General features: G+C 34.2%; 1 protein-coding gene across 7 annotated transcripts in view; it reads right to left on the bottom strand.

Moving 5' to 3' along the window:
• Window positions 1-273: 273 nt before the first annotated feature.
• CBLB (Cbl proto-oncogene B) overlaps window positions 274-22191 on the bottom strand; it is a 115575-nt gene continuing 93657 nt past the window's right edge. For 4 of the 7 annotated variants that reach the window (XM_015877622.2, XM_015877667.1, XM_015877671.2 and 1 more), the window contains exons 14-20: window positions 16503-16646; window positions 13204-13292; window positions 12973-13104; window positions 11696-11833; window positions 9103-9222; window positions 8078-8166; window positions 274-3865 (exon numbers count right to left, since the gene is read on the bottom strand). In XM_015877622.2, coding sequence (XP_015733108.1) covers window positions 3653-3865; window positions 8078-8166; window positions 9103-9222; window positions 11696-11833; window positions 12973-13104; window positions 13204-13292; window positions 16503-16646 — 925 coding nt within the window. In that variant the 3' untranslated portion in view covers window positions 274-3652. Of the gene's footprint in view, window positions 3866-8021; window positions 8167-9102; window positions 9223-11695; window positions 11834-12972; window positions 13105-13203; window positions 13293-16502; window positions 16647-22191 lie in introns of all 7 variants that reach the window. The other 3 variants (XM_015877650.2, XM_015877642.2, XM_015877632.2) reach the window with 3 other exon arrangements.

Genomic DNA, 22191 nt, shown 5'->3' on the forward strand with positions numbered 1-22191 from the left:
TTCCACTTTAGAACTATCGCATACACATTCTGAAGTTGTAGTCAATTTTTACAACTGAAATTTATAAGTGAAGGGGAGGATGCAAAGCAAATGTCTAAATGCAGTAATACACCTTATTTTAGAGTGATGCCTCCTTTTTATGTCTTACAAGCCACTTACAAGCTTGTAAGATCCCCACACAGAGTAGTTTATATTTCTAAACCAGCATATGAAAAGCATTAATACTCAACAACAGAAAGACACAGTCTTGAAAAATCACGGAGCAACCCAACATTCTGTTAACATTAATTTTATAAAATACCTTACAAGAACAGATAAAGAACTTGAGCTTACATAGTAACCAAAATTAAAAAAGAATGTAGAATAAAATATAAATTAATTGAACACATCACTAAGTTTGCCACATGTTAGACAAGTTTATAAAAGGCATTTTCAGATAAAATAGTTATTTGGAAGAAAAACCTTGAAAATGGAAATGACCAAAGTCCTTTTTCAAGAAATCATTCCTATATACACTAAATTCCAGGTCAGCAGGCAGTAACTGAATCTGCTTAGAATACACTATTCGTATCTGCTTTGAAATTTGTCAAGCTTTAAGACACAAATTTAAATGCTTTCAGGTCAGAGTGATCAGTGCAAAGTAAAGCTTCAAGCTGAAAACATGACAAATAAAACAGAAGAAACGATCCTGGTACAAAACTTTCTAAATTCACATTATGAAAAAAAAATCTGTGCCAGATGAACTCTTCGGATACTGAGTGTTAATTCAGCCAATTTGCTTGAAATGCAGTAACTTCACAAGAAGGAGATAAAAGGCGAGGCCTTACAGACATCAGAATGGTGGTCTAAAGCCTTCAATGACATTTATTTGGAAGAGATATTCCTGTAGCCTTAACCATTATAGAACACATTTCTAAACTTGGCCAACTTTGTTCATTCAAGCAGTCTCACTACTCAGGTTTGTTTAAAGCTATATACGTGCGTAACACTGCCAGACTTGAACCCTTAAGTCTTTAAAAAGGTAAAATTGTTTACATAATTACACTGTTGTCATATTAGTTAAGCCTATTAATCTCTGCAAGGTAAACATCAGCACTCTAGCAAAACAATTTCACTGTCTGACTTGATTGCCAACCAAAGCAGGTTTGAAACAGTCTCCACATTCAACAACTTAGAAGCATTAATGGCACGTTCATTCAAAGATTAAAGGAACCTTAAGAACCTTAATTCATCAGACAGTAATACCAGCCAGAGTGTCATCTGTACAAAGATGCTGTGCAAAAAATGAGAAGAATAGAGAGCTCTGCTTTACAATCTATAGACTCTCTCTTCTCTCATCTTTTTAAAGCTTTCTTTTGCTCACTGCCATCACTGCCAAACTGGCAGTTATGCTGGAACCATACAATAATTTCAGTTTTAAAAAAAAAATATTAAAAAAGTACTGGTTTATGTTTTTTTGTTTTTTAATGACATGCATTATTTTGAATTTAGTTAGCAAAAAATGCTACAGTGATGCTGTAAACAAAAGAAATGAACAACAGGGCTCAAGACAGCATAAAACTTTCCCCCAAAAGAGAGGAGAGAGAATTACTTGAATGAAAAGCTCAGAAGATAACTTCAAGCAAAACTTGCCATAAGCTGCAGGCAATCAGGGAACATTTAAAAGAAGTTGTAAATGCACCTTTTCTGTAACATAAATTCAAACATTATTTACTTTATATAGAAAAGATTCTAACTCTTTCCTGTGCTCTAATTCCCCTAATCATCTTTTATAATGGAAACAAAGCAGATTAACAATAGATACATAGTATGCTTTGTGATGCTGCATAATTTGTTTAGCAAGTTTCAAGAATACGGTCTTCCATGAATTGATGGACTTGGAAGCATCACAGCAATTTCCTCTGGGTGTTCCCATTTATTTTGGATCCTGAAATACAGACATTTTCTGCATTTAAGATTTTTAAAAACCAATGTATTGGCTGTTGAGATCTGATCCTGTAAGTGGTACAGCTTCTATAACTTGCTATAAGTGAAGGAGAAAACTGACAGCTGAAAGGAAACAATAAATATATGACTCAAACGCAGTTTAGCACAAAGTGAAAGCTGTCACATACTGGTCACATCCAAAAATGTGGAAAACACTCTAGCTACCATACATTTTTTTCTTTTTGACAGTAACAGAGGAAGAGCAGGCTACCAATTTTCCTACAAAAACAGGAAAGCAGCAATTTTCTACTAGAAATATTTAGATTCTAAACTTTGAGTGAACTAGGAACACAGTTGTCACTTTCTCTTTTCTAATGTTAGAAAGATATTTAATTTAGCTTGCATCAACGGGGGCTTAAAAATAACACAAAGCCTGTAGTATCACTAGCCATCAAAAGCAAAGAAACAATTCCAGCTAAGTAGCTGGAAAGTGAATGAATTAATTTGGGCATTAGAAACACACTTTAGTGTAATAAAGTGTATGGACGAGACTATTAAAGAGCTTTCCAAAACATACTGCTACAGTAGCATTAGGAATCAACAGTGCACCAAGAATTTAAAGTTTCCAAGTTAATACAAACAAATTTCAAGCCACAATGAACCACAGGATAATCACTCCAAAGTTATTTTTGCAGAAGCTTGTACTGGAATTTACCCTGAATGCCATTAAACGTGATTCAAAATGATTCCTTCTTAGTCTGGCATGCCTCAGTATACATTGGTCATAGACAACAGGTATAATTAGTGTGTAATCAAAATGCAGCACTGTCATGTGTGTTTGAGCTTTTTTGAACATTTGCAATCAATTTTTTTAAAAAGCTTTTTACACATCAGAACTCAGTGTCACTGCAAAAAGTGTTTTTTGTTTTGGTTTGTTTTTTTCTGTTGGTTGGGATTTTTGTTGTTGTTGTTGTTCTTAACTGTAGAAGCTGTGGATAAAAGACCTTGAGAATTATAGGTCATGGAATTAATGTTAAACAGAAAGCTGTCCAACATTGTTGTCAAAATACCTTTTAAAAAGGCAGTTTGTAGACATATTTTACATTCAGATATTTCCTCTCTCGAAAGCAAAGGAATCTCATAAGAAAAAAAAAATCAGTAGTGAAGGCCACATACTTTTGCATTTGCTGAGCTGAAATGCAAAAACAATTAAAGCATCTCGTAAGAGAAAAAAAACAAACAAAAAAAAAAGCAAACAGAATTTGTAGAAAGTGATGATTTAGTTGATGGGGTGGTCAGCATGGAAACTGTTGGGAATGCTACAGCAGAACTGACCAAAAGTACAAGGGGACATGAACGGGAACATAGTACAGGCATCAACTAGAAAACTGTAACATATCAACTTGTAAACAAGAAAAAGCATTTCACAGATTAAAAGTTCTAGGGAAGTAAACTTTAAATTATTTTGTCAGTTCAACCCTGATTTAAAAAAGTATGGCTAGCAAAAATACATAAGCCTCAGCATATTTATAAGTCTTGATCAGAGCAGCCATGAGCACGGCTGGAAACAGAGTCTCCTGCTAAAGATGAAAGAAAAAATATTCTCTTCTTTCTCTCATTCCTCAGTCCACACATGTATATGTAGAATTCACATGCTCCAGAAAATCTTCACGCTGCTATAGATTGAGACGAGGGGAGACTGGTGGAGGAAAACAGACAAACTCTCTTAAAATACTGCGAGCCACGTCAATGTTATTCTGGGCAATTTCAAGTGCCCTCTTGACTTCTTCAAAGGAATAGCCTTCTCCCATGAGTTTTGCAATTTTTGCATCCACATTTTCCGTGGAACTGTCAGAATTGAATGCTTTCCTGTGGTGTATTTCTGGTGCAGTCCTCCGAGGAAGCGGTTTAGGGGGCCTGGCTGGTGCTTGTGAACCATCTGTTTCAAATAAATGAGATAGAAATCATTACAAAGTGGATTAAAAATTGTATTATACGTAGGCCGAGCTTTATGAAGCACTTTGCAAAGGGAAATTCCGAACAAATGTGAAGAGACACTTTAATTCACTGATATATCTCACTTTAAAATTTGGACAGGAGAATCCTCAGGAACACTTAGAATGGAAATAACATGGTAAGAATGTGCAAGTTACAATATAAATTATCCATGGCTAGAAGAAAAAGAAAGCACAACAAAACAGTAAAGATGGTGCAAACAGTCAGTGACAACTTTAAAGGCCATCTACTCTCAACCTATAGTTCAAGTACTTTTTCTTAGTCTGTTTAAAAATAAAAAAACAAATTGATCACTATTTTATTCAGGTTGCTCAGTTGCACTGAGAGGAATCCAGCCGGACACGTGTTGTGAAGGAGAAAATTCCTTCACTTATATCTTGCACGTCCTTTTCAGTCAATTGCAGGTCATTTCATGCATACCAGTTTGCAAAAATACAAACAACTAGATTTCCAAAAGTAAAAAACAAACAAACAAAAAAAAAAACAACTAAAAAAACCCAAAAAGGTTAGTTCAATTAATCTCAGTGGTGAGAACTAAACATGACTCTTCCTCAGTCCTCCTTAGAAAATCTCTTCTTTTTTTCTTTGCTTGTCTGCAGAAAGGTTACCTTCACAGCTAATGCTGGTGCTAAGAATCATGATGTACTGATGAAAAGAGCTAATATTCAAACTTCCTAATCTTCTGAGAGTCAGAGCTTCGTGCTCAAGTAAACTTGGTGCTTTACTGAAACCTCTTTATCCTCACTGATACCACAATAAGAAGCTTAAATACAAGCAGGCAAAGTGCAGAGAAGACTTTCAAGAGCTAAGTATTTAAAATAAAATAAAGAAGTCTTTAATCCTTCAAAAAGGGTTTTGAAATGATCCATCAACAGTGACTTTGATAGACACATTAGATGCATTTCTGACTGTGACACTTCCTGTTTACTTAGACTGACAGTAATGGCATTTTGCAGTGTTACGTGCCCCAGAGGGGTGTTTTTTTCCTTTTTACTGATGAAAGAATTTGATATTTCTTGTATTACTGTTACAATATGCTACTTATCATGACACTTGATAGAGAGAACTGTAATTCAGCAGGGTGCATTAAGCATTTCAGATAGATGAAAATAGTTGTCTATTGCGCATCTATCCAAAGTGTATTTTTCTCTCAGTTCTGTTTCCATACTTTCTGACGAGAGCATTCCCAGAAATTTAACTAAAGATCTTAATTTAAAGAAGATAAGCAAACAGTACCATTAGCAAGGTGATGTTACTTACGTAAGAAATGGATGAGAGTAGTTTGATTAGAATTGAAATAAAAAGGTTGATGTTAATTTTGTTGCAATTGCATTGCCCATTTCCTGTGCACACAGTTATGACAACCTATAGGCAAGGATGGACGACTTATAATTGTTATGAAGTTTCATCTCTGAATCACCTTTGAAGATGTGAAGCATTATGTAAACACTAATAATTCCCACAAACACACCACAAGACAGATCCAAACCTGCTATGTGGGAGATAAATGAAACTCACTGGATCAAGAAGTTAGCTATAGTTCAAAAGAGGTAGTTAATAACTAAACCTAAACCAAATTAGGAACAAGCTTAAATATCTAATTTCATCTGTTTTAGGAAATAAAAGACTAACAGAAGAATATTCTTCATGTTTAAAATTACAATATATCATGTAAAAACAGTTTCTTTCACAGATATATTAAACTGTTCTGATATACAGAAGATTTTGTCATGAACTTCTTTATTTAGGATGCAAACATTTACTTCTGGGCTCCTAATATGTAAGTCAGATCCTTCTCTGTGCACATGCATGCACTAAATGAGGTAATTTTTGCTCTAACCAGCCTATTACAAACTTGAAACTAAAATCATTTCTCATTTAAAGCCTTCACTTTGCTGGTGCTTCTTAAGAAACTTTTTAAAGTGATTGCACCATTTTGAAAGGTCATTTTTAATTCTGCCAGCAAATTTGCAATGTATGCATTTTATTCACACTCTAATGATATCCCTCTAAAGCACCGATACTTCAGCTCTTCTCTCTCTAACTAAATTTCCATTATGAGAAACATTTCTTTCAATATCTTCACATCCACATAAAATTTGAGCTGAAGCTGGGTATCACGTTGGATCCTGAGCTTACAGATACTAAGCCTAAGCTGCACATCCATCTGGACACTGAGATAGAGGTATTTAAGCAGGACTTCCCTTTCCAACCTCCCATCCTTTGATGTTTCAGCCACCATGGATGCCTAACTGAAAACTGAAACAGATTTCCTAATTGTATAATTCAATTAACAGTTTCCACTGCAAGAAGTCTCCCCCTACCACACTTCTGTAATGCAGCGTTAAGTTTAACCCTTTGGAAACTGACTAGTATAAAGGCTGAGACAGACTCATTTATTCAGTGTTTAAAAGCCATGGAAAAAGCTGCAAGGTGTGAAGGCTCTGTAATACCGTGGGAGGAGAATATATATAATGATGCCAGCTGTCTCTGTTCCTCTCTACTGTGAAATGACCCTTGCTGCTTCTCCAGCATGTTCCGTGGTCTTTCACCAACAGATGGAGAAGCACCAGGGAAACAGTCAAACAGAGAAGATGATGGGTGCCAAGGGCTTGCTGCATAAGGACAAGGCCCTCTGTGCAGCTATGGCTTGGTATGCACAGGAACAAAGCACATCAAGGACACATCTATGCTAAGGAATGGGCAGAACAGGAAGAAAATGAGAAAGGATTACCTGCATATATTGTTTCAGCAAGCTGTTAGGTGTGATCTTCATATTTTGCATTAGTACAACTAATGATTTTCATTGGGTTTCATGGAAATTCACCCTGAAATTATGTGTGACACACCTCCAATCACTGCCCGACTCCTAAATTTGAATATTTAATTGTAAAGGTATTTAAATTTGCATGCAAATGCTTTAATAAGGCCAGATGAGTGAACAGGCATATGCTATACTCAACTAGCCATTATATTCTTAACTAGCCATTTGAATCAATTTCTTACAGAATAGCTAAAGTCGTGTATACTAGAGGCCTAATTTTCTACTACCTTTTCCATGCATAATTTGCTGTGCTTAGGTAAAGTATCAATCAAAAAGAATAGCAATCTCATTTGCTTTGCTTTTATTGTAATAATTTAAAATGATGTATTTAAGGTGTTAGAAAAATTATGCCTTTGGGATAGTTAGGCGCACAGCTGAAAACTACCTCTTGTGTTCTACGCTAAAATCTAAATACATGGCTCAATTAGAATGACATTGTCACTACATGTTAACGAGTCAGTTAAATATCAGGACAGCAAACTTTCAGTCAAAATGAAGCACATAAGTCAAAGGACTCCCAGCGCTACACTAGGGAGCCAGTGGCTAAATTATAATTAGATTTTAGAGTAAAGTACATTTCCTTTCCAGCTAGTTCAAAGAACCACCATACAAAAGGGTTGAAATGAAGAACTTCCTAAGTGAACTGATTAAATCAGAATAAATATGAAAACTAAAGTTTTAAGCAGAGTTACAATCTTTACACTGTACTTATATCATAGTGTAAGATGAATCAGTACACCTTGAAGTTCATCGGTTCCACTCTATGGAAGTACTATCACTGTAAAAAAAATCAAAACCTTCCAATTAAGAGTATGATATGATCTATCACATAGCTTTCATTTAATTGAAATTAAATAGAATATCTTGCTGTACGTCATACTGATTTAGAGTGGTATTTATAGCAAAGGTCAATGTGTTTAGATGTTTCAGAGGACGACTATGGGAAAAATAAATAGACAGAACAGTATGTGTTGAGTGACATCAAAAAGCTGCAAGAACTTAACTAGCAAGGATCTAGCAGTAATTTAGGTAAATTAAAGACTGTTCCACAAAAGAAGTGCAGGTATTAAAAATTTTAAAAGGTAGTCATAATTTGTGTTATAATTATAAAACCCTCATTAATCAGGCTAATATTGTAAGGCAAACAGACCTCCTCACAGGGTCACATATGAAATGTGTATTATCAAATAAGTGTTTTTCAAACAATAGGAAAAAACGACTCATATAACTGTCATATTAATAATAGTATCCTCACCAAAATGCTGCTGTTTTATTAAAGGCATCACACACGTTCTCAGATTTGGTACTCACAGAAGATTCTATAGCACTCTGTATGCTTAATCTCCCCAGTACTTTAGTGAGGAAATAGGTATTCTTTCCAATTCCCCAGAAGAGTAGAACTAAGCATTTGTAAGAAAGAGATATATAATTATCATTAAAAATTGTACATTTTTTTCTACTTGTTACTGATGCAATTAAACACTCAAGACCATAAAGACTGAAAGACTACAGATGTCCTTCCTTTTCTCCATGCATTAGAAAATAGTTTCAACATACAATTCACTCTATTTGGAGAACAAGTAGTGTTTAAGTTTAATGGTTCAGATAATCACCTTCCCCCCCACCCCTTGCTCCATACACAAAGATAAAGAAAATAAAATTTGTCTACAAAGTGGTGAAAGTATTTTGGAATACAAGCAACACTGATATTATATACATTTAAATTAATTTCAATATATATTCTGTTTACGTAGTATTTGTATTCTCCATAAACATTAAGGACAATGTTAATAGCAGAGGAATTAACTCCATTGTACCTATTTTGTAGCAAGATTGAATTTGAACTGGTTTTGGTTCTTGCAGATCCAATAAAAATTTTAAAATATAAATTTTTCCATGAACCTTAGACAGACATACTAGCAAAAAAAGATCAGAAATTATTAATACTGTAGAAAGTGAAACTACTTCTCTTTTGAAGAAGCAATAAAACAAAGCTGGAAGGGGCTTTTGGGCCCTAAGTAACTTCTGATCTCCAGTGTACTCAAAGACAGCAGAAATATCTTTGCATTTCTCAAAAATAATCAGAAACACCAGAAATCATATTAGCATTCTGCTTGGCATAAAGTACTGCCATAGTAACATACATAACTTCAAAGAAACAGGTAACCAATTTTACCTATATACAGCAGAACTTTAATCTCTATAACTCAATGATGATTTTGTACTTTTATAAAGCAATATTTCTGCTGTTAGTTGTCTTATTTGACATTATGGATTGAAGTTACCTCCTCTTTCATGAGGCCATAACCTTCTACAGAAATAGTTTTCTACCTTACCTGAAGAGGGAGGAAGCTGATCATAGTCTTGAGATGTTCTATTTGTTTTGACATTTTCTCCAGTTACTCTACGAACAGGTGGCAAGGGAACATGACCAGCTATTGGATCAAAATGAGGATCTGTAATAATAAAGAAATAGAGAATCTTAGAAGAATTAGAACAAGTATTGGTGATCAGGAAGGGCTGATACACAGAACCTTAGTCTTAAAAGAGTCTCTTTTTAAAAAAGAAAAAAAGCCACAAATCTGGACAGAGGTGTTCCCCAAATCATGATTGTATGCATTTATACACCCAACTTGCATAGAGGACACGTATCTGTGTTTTGAGGAGAACAGCACAGTAGAAATAGTGGTCTACCTTTGCACTATTGTTTTTCCATTGACATTCATGATGCACCTTCCAATTACTCAGCCCTGACACTCAGAGGACTTTGGCTGGTAAAATATAGAAGCTGCAAGACATGAAACAGCAAAATAAGAAGTATCCATGCTAGCTCAGCTGACACTTCAATGCTTTGCAGTCCCACCATCTGCAGGGTCAGATTTACTTACTTGCACAGTGTCAGTTACTGGGTGAACATTACAGGGACTGCTGAAAGCTGTGAAGAGTTCTGCCTCCTGATTAGAGGAGCAGAATTTAAAGAATCAGAGAAAGGTATAGGCCTGGCATACTACAGCCCCCTTTAAAAATATTTATTTATTTTAATACTGTGAAGGCTGCAGAACAAGCTTTTGACATTATTCTGGACCTAACTTCTGGTCTTCACTCAAAAATGTATGCAACATTTTGCTACTGTTGATGGTGAGATTATTATTCTAATCTCGCAGGCTCAGAAGAACAGCTATGATATAACTCTGAAGACTTCTATGGAAATCAGTCTTCAAAAATGCATCAAATCATTTGCAATAGTTCATTTGGCACAATACCAAGTGTAAAATATGTCAATATGTCTTTAGAAATACCATAAAAATAAAAAAAGAATTTAAAGTTCAATTCACAAAGGCACATATGCTCAAGTAGACATATGTATCTAACAAGACTCATGCTGTTGTAAGACTGTATTCACTATGTAAAAATAAAGAATAAATGGCCATAAATGCATTCTCCTGATTTTTAATTAAAAAATAAATATTTTCTAAACACTATCAGTGATGCTTCTTCTGAGTATTAGGAAAAGATATTTAAAAACCCTGCATATACCGGGGAACTGTAGACAGATCAATAGAGTTTGCATGATGGAGGACTTTCTTGTTTCCCCCTCAGCATTCATATTAGAACTGAATGGTGCAGAGTGTATTTCTGCCTCAGATTACACAATTTAAGACTGAAGCATTGAAGGTAGTTTAGTTCCTGGTTCTGTATTTGTGATCAACCTCTACATCCTGCAGCGTGCTTAATCTTTTTACCTGGACGCACGCAGAAGCGGAGTTCCACATTATTAAGCATATACAGTTTTGGTGAACTACTCAGTGCTGAGATTTCAAGTGATGGCAAAATATATATACATATACACAATGAAAACATTTCAAAGCAGATTATTTTGGTTCAATCTAAGTTAACACACTCAAATACCACAGATGACATTCACAAAGGTCAGAAAAACACCCTACAACCTATCAGTTTATTATGAATTTTGTATGTCATCTACATTCCTGCACTCCTATGACACTATCACTGAAACATTTAAATTTAAACCTCTTGATATAGCTTATCAAGAAGAGTTAGGAAAGAGGAAGGGATCTAATCACAAATGTTCTTGGAACGAATAAACAGAGACACCAGTATTCTTTGGAAGCTTCTACAAAGGGGAAAAAAGCCACTTGGTAGACATGCCCTGTAACTCATAAAATCCCCATTCTAACTTGTATTATCAGCAACAAATTTACACAACTTGATTAACCCGACAATCAAACGGTCATCAGCTCACACTAATGAATTCTAAATGTAACTTTCATGACTTTCATACGCAAAACACTGGGCTAAAAACGTGACAGTGTCCTGTGGGAAAAGCTAGGTGAAAATTTCACTAATTATAAAAAAAAATATAAAACCACAGGGTCCTGCAGCTGTGTTCACAATTAATACAGTTCTGCTGCAAAATCTTACAGCAACAGTTCTAACAAAACAGGGCATTATTTTCTCATGTTTTCGAGTTTTTTCCCAAGTAGCAACTTGGAAAAAAAAATAACCATACATGAATTATTAATGAACTATAAAAAACAATGGAATTGACAAGAGGATACCTCAGATCACAACAGAAAAATTGGTACTTTGGAAGTAATAATTCCTATGAGAAAAATACAATTTAACAAAATATCTTGCCTTGTATAAAAATATTGACTTGATCTTATTACTTTGTGATAATGAAAAGCTGACTTGTCTTATTCTTTGTTTTTTCAACTCCACCATTCAATAACAGTTTAAAAAAAAACCAAAAAACCAAAAAAACTAAGCAAAACTATTCCTTATATATCTGTATGTTGAGCTGAATACAAAACAGATTTCCGAAGCCTAATGACAACTCTACTGAATAACAGTTTCACTTCTGGAATAAATCAAATTAAATATATATTTTTTTTTTTATATTCCTACCAGGATGAAGGAACAGTTCATGTCCTGAAGGAGGTCGACTTCCTGAGCCAGACGGTTTCGTGTGCTCAGTGATGCTGTGCCTAGCAGGTGGTGGTGGTGGTGGTAGTGAAGGAGGTGAGCTATCAAACGCATCATCACCTGCATTTAGGAAAGACTTATTAGATGAACAAAACTTCATAAAGCATCATAGAATGGTTTGAAATTGATTTTTCTCTGGCTACTGTGTCCCTTGCTCCTGGGATTTGTCTAGCAGATCAGTGACTGCATTACTGAAGTTGTTAGCCTGACTCCTACTATGTACAGTCCTCTTTTAAAACATGCTCAGTTTCTTTTCTTGGATGGAGACGGGGAGGAATGTCTTTTAAATGGTTCAACTGACTGTATTGTATGACTGTATTGTAATAAAAGTCTCATTGATTATCAGTGTAGAATAATAATAATGCTTCAGTGGCTAAGAAAATATACTTATATTCAAGTACCAATGCTGACTACATCCGATTATACCATATGTTATCTTTATCTTTTGTTCTAAAGCTCTGACCTAAGATACAAAGTGAATTTAGTATACTTGGCAAAATAACTCCCCTTACATTAACGTAATGCAGACAGGACCAGAGTTACCAAGCATTGTTCAAGAGGTTTTATTGGATGATGACACATACAGTATAGTCTAGCAATGAGAGAACTGAGTTTGTTGATGAAAGTAGATGTGATGTCAAGCTCAGTCTCAGTATGTAGGCAGAGTGGCCTCTTTAATATTATTGACCTCAAAATGTCTACCTCATTGGCACAAGGCTAAGTCTGGACTAGGGAAGATAGCTTTATGTGACTGTAGCAGCAGTGAGTTTTGAACTGTCCTTTGACATTGGAAAAGCAATAGAAAAACTTATCAATGTAACTTAATTAAGTTTTCTTTCACTCAAATCCTATCACTCATCTTTTTAATATGATAAATGTAATTATTTAAGCTACAATCAGAAACCCTCCATGCGTTAAATTGCAATAATCCAAGTAAGTTTTCAATCTATTTTACACAGACCAGTTTTGTTTTTCTTTGCAGCTTGAATCCAGACTTAGTTTATCCATTCATCTGTCTTGCATGAGGGCTTACAGACAGATGCCACATTGGCAAGTATTGATGTACAGCTGTAATTTTTAGCCCATAGTTTGTTTGGTACTCTTAACATACTCAACATTTGTTGTTTTTCAGTAAACATGGCATTTGGTTAATCTAGGCTAAGTAAACCATTAAATGTAATCAGCAAAAAGTCTGCAACCTAAAGGGGGCACCAGAAGATCATAATCGGAGGGAGTCCTGTTGAGCAAAGAGCTGTGTTTGGGGTTGTCTCTGGTAGGAGGCCGTGCAGGTGGCAAAGGTACCGGAACAGTAGGTGCATCATAGACATCTCCTGAATGACACAATTACAAGAAGTGAGTGTTTTCTTGCTGTACCCCTGGAAAAGCACAGAGTAAGTTTTCTTGCAGAAAGGTGAAATGTTAAAACGTACCTAACTCTGGATGTTTTGATTTCTTCACATCAGAAGTAGCACTGTGTGTTCCATTTGTTACTCCAGCACATTGACCATTCTCACAAACCCTGAAGACAGACATTAACAAGGAAGTAATATCAACCATTTAACTGAGTGTTAATTTCCAGAATTACAAAGTTATGAAAACAGCACTCCACTACACAGAAACAAATGAAAGATGAGAAACTGCATCAACTCTAAACTTCGTAGTTTTTATACTGAGCTTAGGTACTGGATAGCTCTCATTGAAAGTCCTTTGAAGAATTATATTGTTTTCTTGGCGGTATTCTGATATAGTTTAAGTAACGTACTCAAAGTACAGGAAGAATCATATCGAATTACTAATGTTAAATACAGTCCTTACTTCAGAAGTCGGATCACTGGTTTATTTACACATTTAATGTATACACTCAACACTGTTTTCCCCTTTCTAACTGTTAAACTTGTACTAGCTAAAACACTAAGAGGGCAAAAGGGAATTTTTGGCAACTATCTACATAGGAAAATGATTTTAAAGCAAACAAACAGAAAACAGTAACACACCACTGGCAGTAACGAATTTCAAGTAAAATCTTAGCCAACTGTTCAAAATGAAGAAATTAACAAGTCAAAGCAGTTCTGCAGACATCTATTTCTGTATAGAAAAACGGAGTCTCATTGACAGCTTTTACTAGAATCTTTTTTTTTTTCTTTTTGTAAATGTGAGTGTACCCAGTCTCTCAAATTTAAATAACAGTATCAAGTTAAATATAAAAATTCACTTAAGAGTTAATGATTAATGAAGCAAAGTACAAATAAATCTATAATCTCAACAGAAAAAAAAAAATAAAACAATCTATGGCAGTTTTTTTAGTTTTCATTTTTGGTAAAGCAACTGCTCAAAGACCGTGGGGAAATAACATGCAAAAAATGTCTTCCATAATATTAAATGTTGTTTAAATAAATGTCAAACAACTGGAAAACAACTCCTGCCATTGGAGCTGCTGATCCTGCATATTTGGAAAGAATCAGAAGGTTTCTCTAGAAAAAAACAGCATACTAAACAACTCCTTTTTAAAAATGGAAAAAAAAAAAAACCCAACAAACTACACACTACATGTCATTATTATCACACATTGACAAATCTGCTACAGCTATATGAAGTTAGAATTTCACATCTTGGGTTTTTACCAGGATTGTCAAAATTGGTATAACTATCTCTTTCAGCCATACAGAACGCAGGGATGAATGAAGGTCTATAATCATTTAAAATACATCAACAGGCAAAAAGGAAGTGAAATTGTGTTTTGTGATCCCAAGAGTTATAACTCGGAGTAATGAAAAAAATGTAAGAATAATCACAAGACTTAAAAAAAAAAAAACAGTCAAACAACAAACAAACAAAAAGAAAAAATAAAACTAATGGCAAGAAGCATTTTGTTATGAATTAATTTCTCCAGGAAAGTGGTAGAGGAAGTGTTGCTTCTCTCTAAAAAATTAGATTGGTTCAACCTTTCAAAAGCAGTGGAAGCAACACTTACTTTGACTCATTGGCATATATACTACGTAATTAATAATCATTGCTACTTTAGATTAAATGTGTTCTGCGTTTTCAATCAATTCATCAAAATAGGTAGGTAAGATAACCTGACACTGCTTAAAAAGTCTTCATGAAGACACCAGTAAAGGAATCAAAATACAAATCATCCTGAAATACCTCTTTACATTGACATTACACAGCACTGAGAGAATAGCAGCATATTAGTACTAACAAGCCAGCCTTTTCATAAAAAATATTATTAGGAAAAGACAGTGATCAAAGAGTGAATGACTAACATATCACTTTTCTTATTCTAGTCTAATTACCCTAATGCTGAAATTCTTTCTTTCCATTTTTTATTGCTGAACTTGCCTATATGTATGTAGAAGGAGATCAGCTGTAACAAACCAGACAGTTAACGGACCTGCCAGAAAATTAGACCGTGAATCACCTCTTCTTATTCATCTTGTGCAATTTTTAGAATTGACAGATTTAGTAGCAAAATAACAGGAAATCATGAGTGATATAATTTTAGAATTAAATGGAAGAATTGTTTGTGAATTTCAAAAAACTTGAAATAAATTCCATTGGCTCTTCTGTTTACTGAAATGGCCAAGCATTATCTACAGGCTGAGGATGCAATACTTAAGAAAAAGAGGTAAAAGAAGGTGACACTGAAAGCTGCTAAACATATAAGACAATTAGGGAAAAACAAAGCATTAATGCTTTTTTTGAATTATTTTTGAATATTTTCATTGATTCATTGAATATTTTGAATAATACTTCAAAGTTAAGATTTAAGTTATACATCCTATGAGATTTTTAAAAAAGTGTAGACGTAAAGGCTTTTTTTTTTTTCTTTTTTCCCCCAAGTTCTTAAGCATATGAAGTAACTATAATCAAGGTTGTTGGGTAGGCATTTAAGTACTCAAGATCATAAAGTTAAGACAATGGTGTAACATTCACATCCATGCAATGATGGTTGTATCACCACTTCAACAATTCTGTTTCTCAAAATTTTTAACTTGCATGCAAGGAGTCATCTTTTATTCATGTTATAAATGGCCAACCGAAAAGGTCTAAAAAATTTTAAGTGGCTTATTCTGTGATGAGAGATATTTTGAGCTTTACTGATAGTGGGTTCTTTAAATTGTATTATGACAGAGAAAAAAAGGCAATATGTCACTGCATTCTTTACCAGCAGAAAAGCCTGGACTCTGTAGATGAATTACTGGTTTCAGTATCATATTTTTGACCTAAAGGATGAATAAGGAATTGGCCCTTTTTTCTCCCAAGACTTATTCTCTTCAATCCAGACTTTTAGATTTTCTTTATAATTCAAAGATCAAGAAGTTCACCACGAATGACATAGCCTTCAGATGTCATGTTCTTTGGCTCAAAATCTCTTTGCTATAGTCTATTAATAATTAATAAGTGTGAGAGTTTGGAGAGAATACTTTAGCATATGTTTAAAGCAAAAGAGTCTTATTCCATGTATGTAACAAAAAAAGTTATCTTCCTGAGAATTGTTATTTAAATGCAACAAATAATATCATATCATCGAGATACAATAGAGCGAACTTCACAGGTATATGATTGTGGTGGTTAAATGAAACAGAAGCATAATTAACACAAGCATGAAAAGATAAAACATTTTAGACATCAAACAATCATCACAGCAAATGTTTAATATAATTAAATTTTGGAAAAAGACAGACTTTGGTAGTAAGTTGCTTGCAAGATTGCTAAACGATCTTACCGAGCAACAGGTTTTATATTATGACAATGAGGTGGTTGAGAGCCCAGTATTATAGAATGTGAAGAAGGAACTTTGTATTCATCATCATCATCTGTATGATCCCTTGATTTATCAGACAGAGAATTTGCTGAGGAAACAGGGCACCTATGGAGATGAGAAAAAAAGATCAGTTCTGCTTTAACTGTTGGATAATTGTCCTCAGTACAATGTAGAAGATACACTTCTTTAGCATAAACATCCTTAATATGTGCCAGCTACATGTAATGTTAAAAAAAAAAAATAAATACCATGTCAAACATGCTTAAAAGTTACTGCCTTTTCTGTTAGTGTGAATACTTAGAGAGGAAACAGGTTACTGGACCTTTTAAGCGTTAAACAGCTACTTTAAGCAAGCACAACACAACAGAAAATTACAAAGAATTAGTACTAGATATGCGCTTAGACAGCTTAAGCTGCTTGCACATATCAAAAGAATGAAACAGAAGTTAATTCAGGGCAAATAGTATTTAGCAGGGCACAGTAAGGCAGCTGAAATTCATGATTTCTATCTTGTTCCAGCCATTACATCACTGAACTCCCAAGTAGGTTTACAACCTCTATTTACGGGTACAAAAACAAAAATACAAGAAAAAAAAAAAAAGTTTTATCTGGAGAATACTGCAGGATACTAGTTTTATTTTACAGCTTAAGCTAAAGCTTAATTCCTTCTAGATGGTTTTGTGCTATAAACATAACAATGGGCAAAACTTTCATTTAGTGAGCACCATCTAGGGGAAGAGATTTTGCTAGACATTAACAAGTTCAGCATACCATTCACTTCATCAGACATAAAAAAAATCCCTAGCCTAAGTAGCAATCAATATCACCTTCTTTTACATATATAGCCCCTTTGCTTATAGCGATTATACTGATACACTAAAATCAATAAGAAACTCACAAGCCATTTAAAATACACAAACTTACATTAAGGGTTTAATTTGACTTCTGTTTAACCATACATAAAAACCATAAACAGACATTCAGTCCTTAAACTAGCTGAACACTAAGTGCGTATCCTCAAAAATCATTGGCATATTAAATAACTAGTACCTTCATTCCTTACCAGAATCAATAGCTGGAGGACGTCAAAGGATGATGTGGAATGCATTCTTGGCCATTTTGATTTGTGGCCCCTGAGCTCAACTACATGCCGCATTACAAGACACATCTACTTAATATATCATTTTTAAGTACCATAGGAAAAATGAGACAGGAGTGGACAAAATTTCCTTTCTGATGGTCTTGTTAGTTCAATTTTATCATAAAGGTAAGAACTGAAGTGACAAGTCAAGCTCATCTCCTCATTTTTTTCCAACACTAACAGCATCTGATACACGCAATGCATATTTTCACATAGGAAAATCTTATGCCTTTCACAATTTATTTTAGATCATGTTAAATAACTTCAGAACACCTGAGTACTCTATGAACAAAAGTGAATAACCAACTGCTATGAATACCAGTCACTAAATAAACGAACAAACGAGGGAGAAAAAATAAGAGGAGAGAAAGTAGGAGGCTGATATGTTGCTTTTGTTTTAATATATTCATAGTCTAGAGCTCCCTAGCTTCTCAGACACTGTTTCTTTCAATCAGTAATACACCTGTGACTTCACCAACAAATGTGTGGAAGATGGGAACTCAAGTTTTTTGCAAAAGCATTCCAGCTAAACACAAGGTGAAAGAAGATGCACAACACTGAACTCCAAACCACATATTGCAGTATGCAACCACCTTCTGTAGAGGGAGCAAAAGGTCTTCTGTAAATACAGCAGTGCAATGTGAAATGCTTTTTCCATCTTTGATCTCCAAGTTGAGCAGGCCACAGGTTTATGTCACTGCTGTGTATGGTTTTTATAAATATTACATTTAAAGCAAGTAAAACCTAACAGGATAATGAGAAGTCTGTATTGTGCTCAGACAGTTCAAAGGCTCATTAAGAATAACTACTTCTGAGCTTGTGCAACCATTCCTGTTCAGCAATCCAGCATGTTCTGAAGATATTATATAAAAAATATATGCCTGCAAATTTTCAAAATAATCACAAATTGAACTGATGCCAATGTTGGTATGTATACCAGAAAGGTCCAACACCAAACAAAACAGAAGCCAGCACGGTGGTAGTGTTTGAAGCCCATTTCAAAGGCTACAAATGGGAAACAATAGAAAAAAAAAAAAAAAAGTAATAAAAATAACAAAAAAGTTTCTGAAGGCACTATTTAAAATTGCTTATAGGAAAAATTTAGGTTGTTGATTAGTTATTTAATTAGAGTTGGTTTTTTTGTTTGTTTGTTTTACAGGAAATCTACAGGGCACAAACTAAGAGCCTGACCATCACCTGAAGTACAGCACTGTAATAGCTAACCTTACCAGCTTCCTGACATAAACAGTTATTACACATGAAAGCTGGGAGACTCATTTACTGACAGTTTAAAAAATTAGCAAATTTAGGATATTCAAGGAGAACAAAAAATAAAGTTTTCCCTTCCCTGCCTGCTTCTGAACTTATATATTCAGTAGGTACAAGAACCTAATTTATGCTATAACAAATCTATAATTTCATTTCACGAATATCAGTATCTTTATGCTAAAATCAATTTTCAACAATTGCAGAGAAATCATTATAGGTTTGGAATTTTTAAAGACCTAGGTTCTACATTCTCCTGCTTCCAAGTACATTGTAGCCTTAGACAAGGCCCTTCATGATAGTAAAGTCTCTTTCATGCTATCCTTAAAGTGAGGAAAATATTTGCTGAGATATGTGATTAATATCTGAAAGGTCCTTTTGATTTGTAAAGCGATTTAAAGGTGCTAACATATAACTAATATATTCATTAGATTCCTAAAATTGTCTCATATGTTTTATTAACTTTTCACAATTCATAGATCTAAATAAATCACATTGCTGTTCCAAATTGAAATCTATTTGCAATAAGTTGACCCCAAATCTCTTTTGCATTGTTGCATTCTGATAAACAGTGACTTTGTCTTTTCTGATTTGTTGAACAGTCACCTAGATGCCAAACTCTCTTATTATATTGAACACCTAGGGGCAAAGTAAGGCAGGGAAGACAGAGAAGTTGTTTTTGCCAAGCCTCTTTAAGTCCAGCTCAGTTGTAAACTAGCAGACCTTCAGGGAAACTAACAGCACACTTTCTTGAAGATACTTCATGGAAAAATTCCCCTTCCATCATTTACTGGTAAATTAATTCACAGAGCTTAGATAAGATGAACTTGCAGTCCTTGTATTTTGCTCTGATCAGGACTGTACTTCTGAAATGAATCTCTTTACTCTTTCCACCTACCATACTTTGATTTGCATTGAAGAATGCACAACTTCAGTATCACTCAGATTAAACAAAAATTTAAGACGCACTCCAAGCATGCCACTAATATGTTCCAATTGCTGCAGATTGTTCTAATTCATGGGACAAGACTAAAACTGTTTGAACTGCTGACCCACAAAATGTACAGCATAGACTTCAGGTTCTTAATATCAGCACTTGTACAGACTTTACGCAAAGAAACAGTTGATAGTGAGCTTAAAAGCAAGTTATTAAGCTATCTCTGTTTCACTAAAATAGATGCTAAGTTATACAGATCACATAAGTCAATGTTTATCAGATGCTTCTAAAAAACTACCGTTGAGTGCATATTTACCCTTAAAACCTAAGCACATATAAAAGAGTTTGCCCTTGTTCACAGGGGAATATACAATTTTCTATTGATCACAGGCTAAGAATTCATACAAGAATTATCCAAGAGTAGCTGTTGCATCCAAGCTCACTGATCTGTTAAGCTTGTGAATCTAAGTTCTGCATAGTATCCTTTCTCAGGTATCTGGAAACACTTGTGTCAGCAGAGCTCCTTCTAAAAGCACCACAGCAAAGACTGACTTCAAGGAAACCACAATTTCCAAGCCTTTCCATTTTCCTTTAATGGAATAATGACATTTAAAGTCAGCTAGCGAGGATAAATGGGATAGCAGGAGGAGAAATACCATTCTGTGTACTTTTCCTCAACCACCTCAAGGCAACTACTTCTTCCTAGCATATGTATGGAATATAAAAGGTACTTGGAATTGAATGCTTCATACATACTCAAAAAGGCAGTAAATAATACTATAGTATATAGCACTTTTGAGACCAATCTTTACTAATGTAGCAAAATGGAACCTACCCACAGGAATAAAAACACTTTTTACTTTGAAAATTTACACGTTTGAGGGAAGAACTGTTCTATATCTTCAATCTAAAAACTTTATTTTATTTGTTGAGAAGAAAATAGTGATTTGATCAAAACTCAATTTGATTGCTCAAAACTCACTCAATTGCTAAAAGTGATCTGATATAATTATATCAGTCCAATAAAAGAATAACTGCTTTCACAAGTAGGGATTGCAGCTGAGTGGAAAATAAAAAGTAGATGCTTAGTTAACATGAATCCAACATTCCATGACTAATGTATGGATAATAGTAATAATAAAACTAACAAAATGAAAATAAATTAGCCCTGTTTTCAGGAAAAAATAAATTAAAAAAAAAAACAACTGATAATAAACTATGCATTTCAGTTAAAAAAAAAAAGTAGTTAATATTTGCTATGTCATATTCAGTAAATAAATGATCAAATAAGTCAAGTAAGGACGTCAGAATTGTAGAACTGTGAATATCCAACTAAACATCATTTTGACTCATCATTATTTAGACTAAGGCATTTCATACCTGGTCAGTGTATATTCCAGTTAAATCTACAGAGTTACAAAAATAACTAGGAAACAAATGACTTAGCTGAATAAAACTCTCAAACCAAAACTCTGCAGCGATTAGAGCGGAGGGAAAAATGAGAAGCTTGCACTAGGAAAAATATCTCTGCAAAAATGAGATTTTCATGAAACAATACCGTTTTTTGTTGTTGCTTGTTTCAACATTATAAAAAATAAAAATCTTCCATTTATTAGAATTCAGCAATTTGCATTGGAATACTCAAGTATGTAGTTTGTCCATCACAGTCAATTCTTTCTCTTTCTGATCAATAGGCCATGTATCACCCCAGGAGCTCTGTGTATCATGGAAGATGCAGTCAGTTTGAGAAGATTAATCTGAACAGAGGACTGTTCATGTTTTAAACCACAATATTACCAGAACACAGAGTAGTTTGCAACTACTGACACTGGCATGACAAAAAGCTCTCTGTGTAGAAAGTCCAGTAAACATGTCAAGGTTAGAGACAGAGTGCATGCACACACAAATTATCTTTACACTTAGCATTGCCTCTAGAACCTCTCATCTCTTGTAATATATAGCTTTGATCATAATTTTTCTGTACTAGTAGAACCGAAAATGGAATGAACAGGTTCTGCTCCCACTGCCAGATACCTATGAGCAAGATCATCTGCCACAATATATTCTTTTGCTATGAAATGTAATATGTTCAAGCAACAAGAGAATTGTTTCTACTTAAAAAAAAAAAAAAAAAAATTAAATTTCCTTTGTAGAAACACATTAAAGCATCATGGAAAACACACCACAAATAGATACAGTTCATTTTTTTCTTTTTTTTCTGTTTTCCATTTAGCACCACAGAATGTATTCTATATAGATCTATTATATATCTACTTTACAATAGCACAGCAGTGCTATTATCTGAC

Source organism: Coturnix japonica, chromosome 1, assembly GCF_001577835.2.
Source record: "Coturnix japonica isolate 7356 chromosome 1, Coturnix japonica 2.1, whole genome shotgun sequence".
In the NCBI taxonomy this organism is placed as follows: Eukaryota; Metazoa; Chordata; class Aves; order Galliformes; family Phasianidae; genus Coturnix; species Coturnix japonica.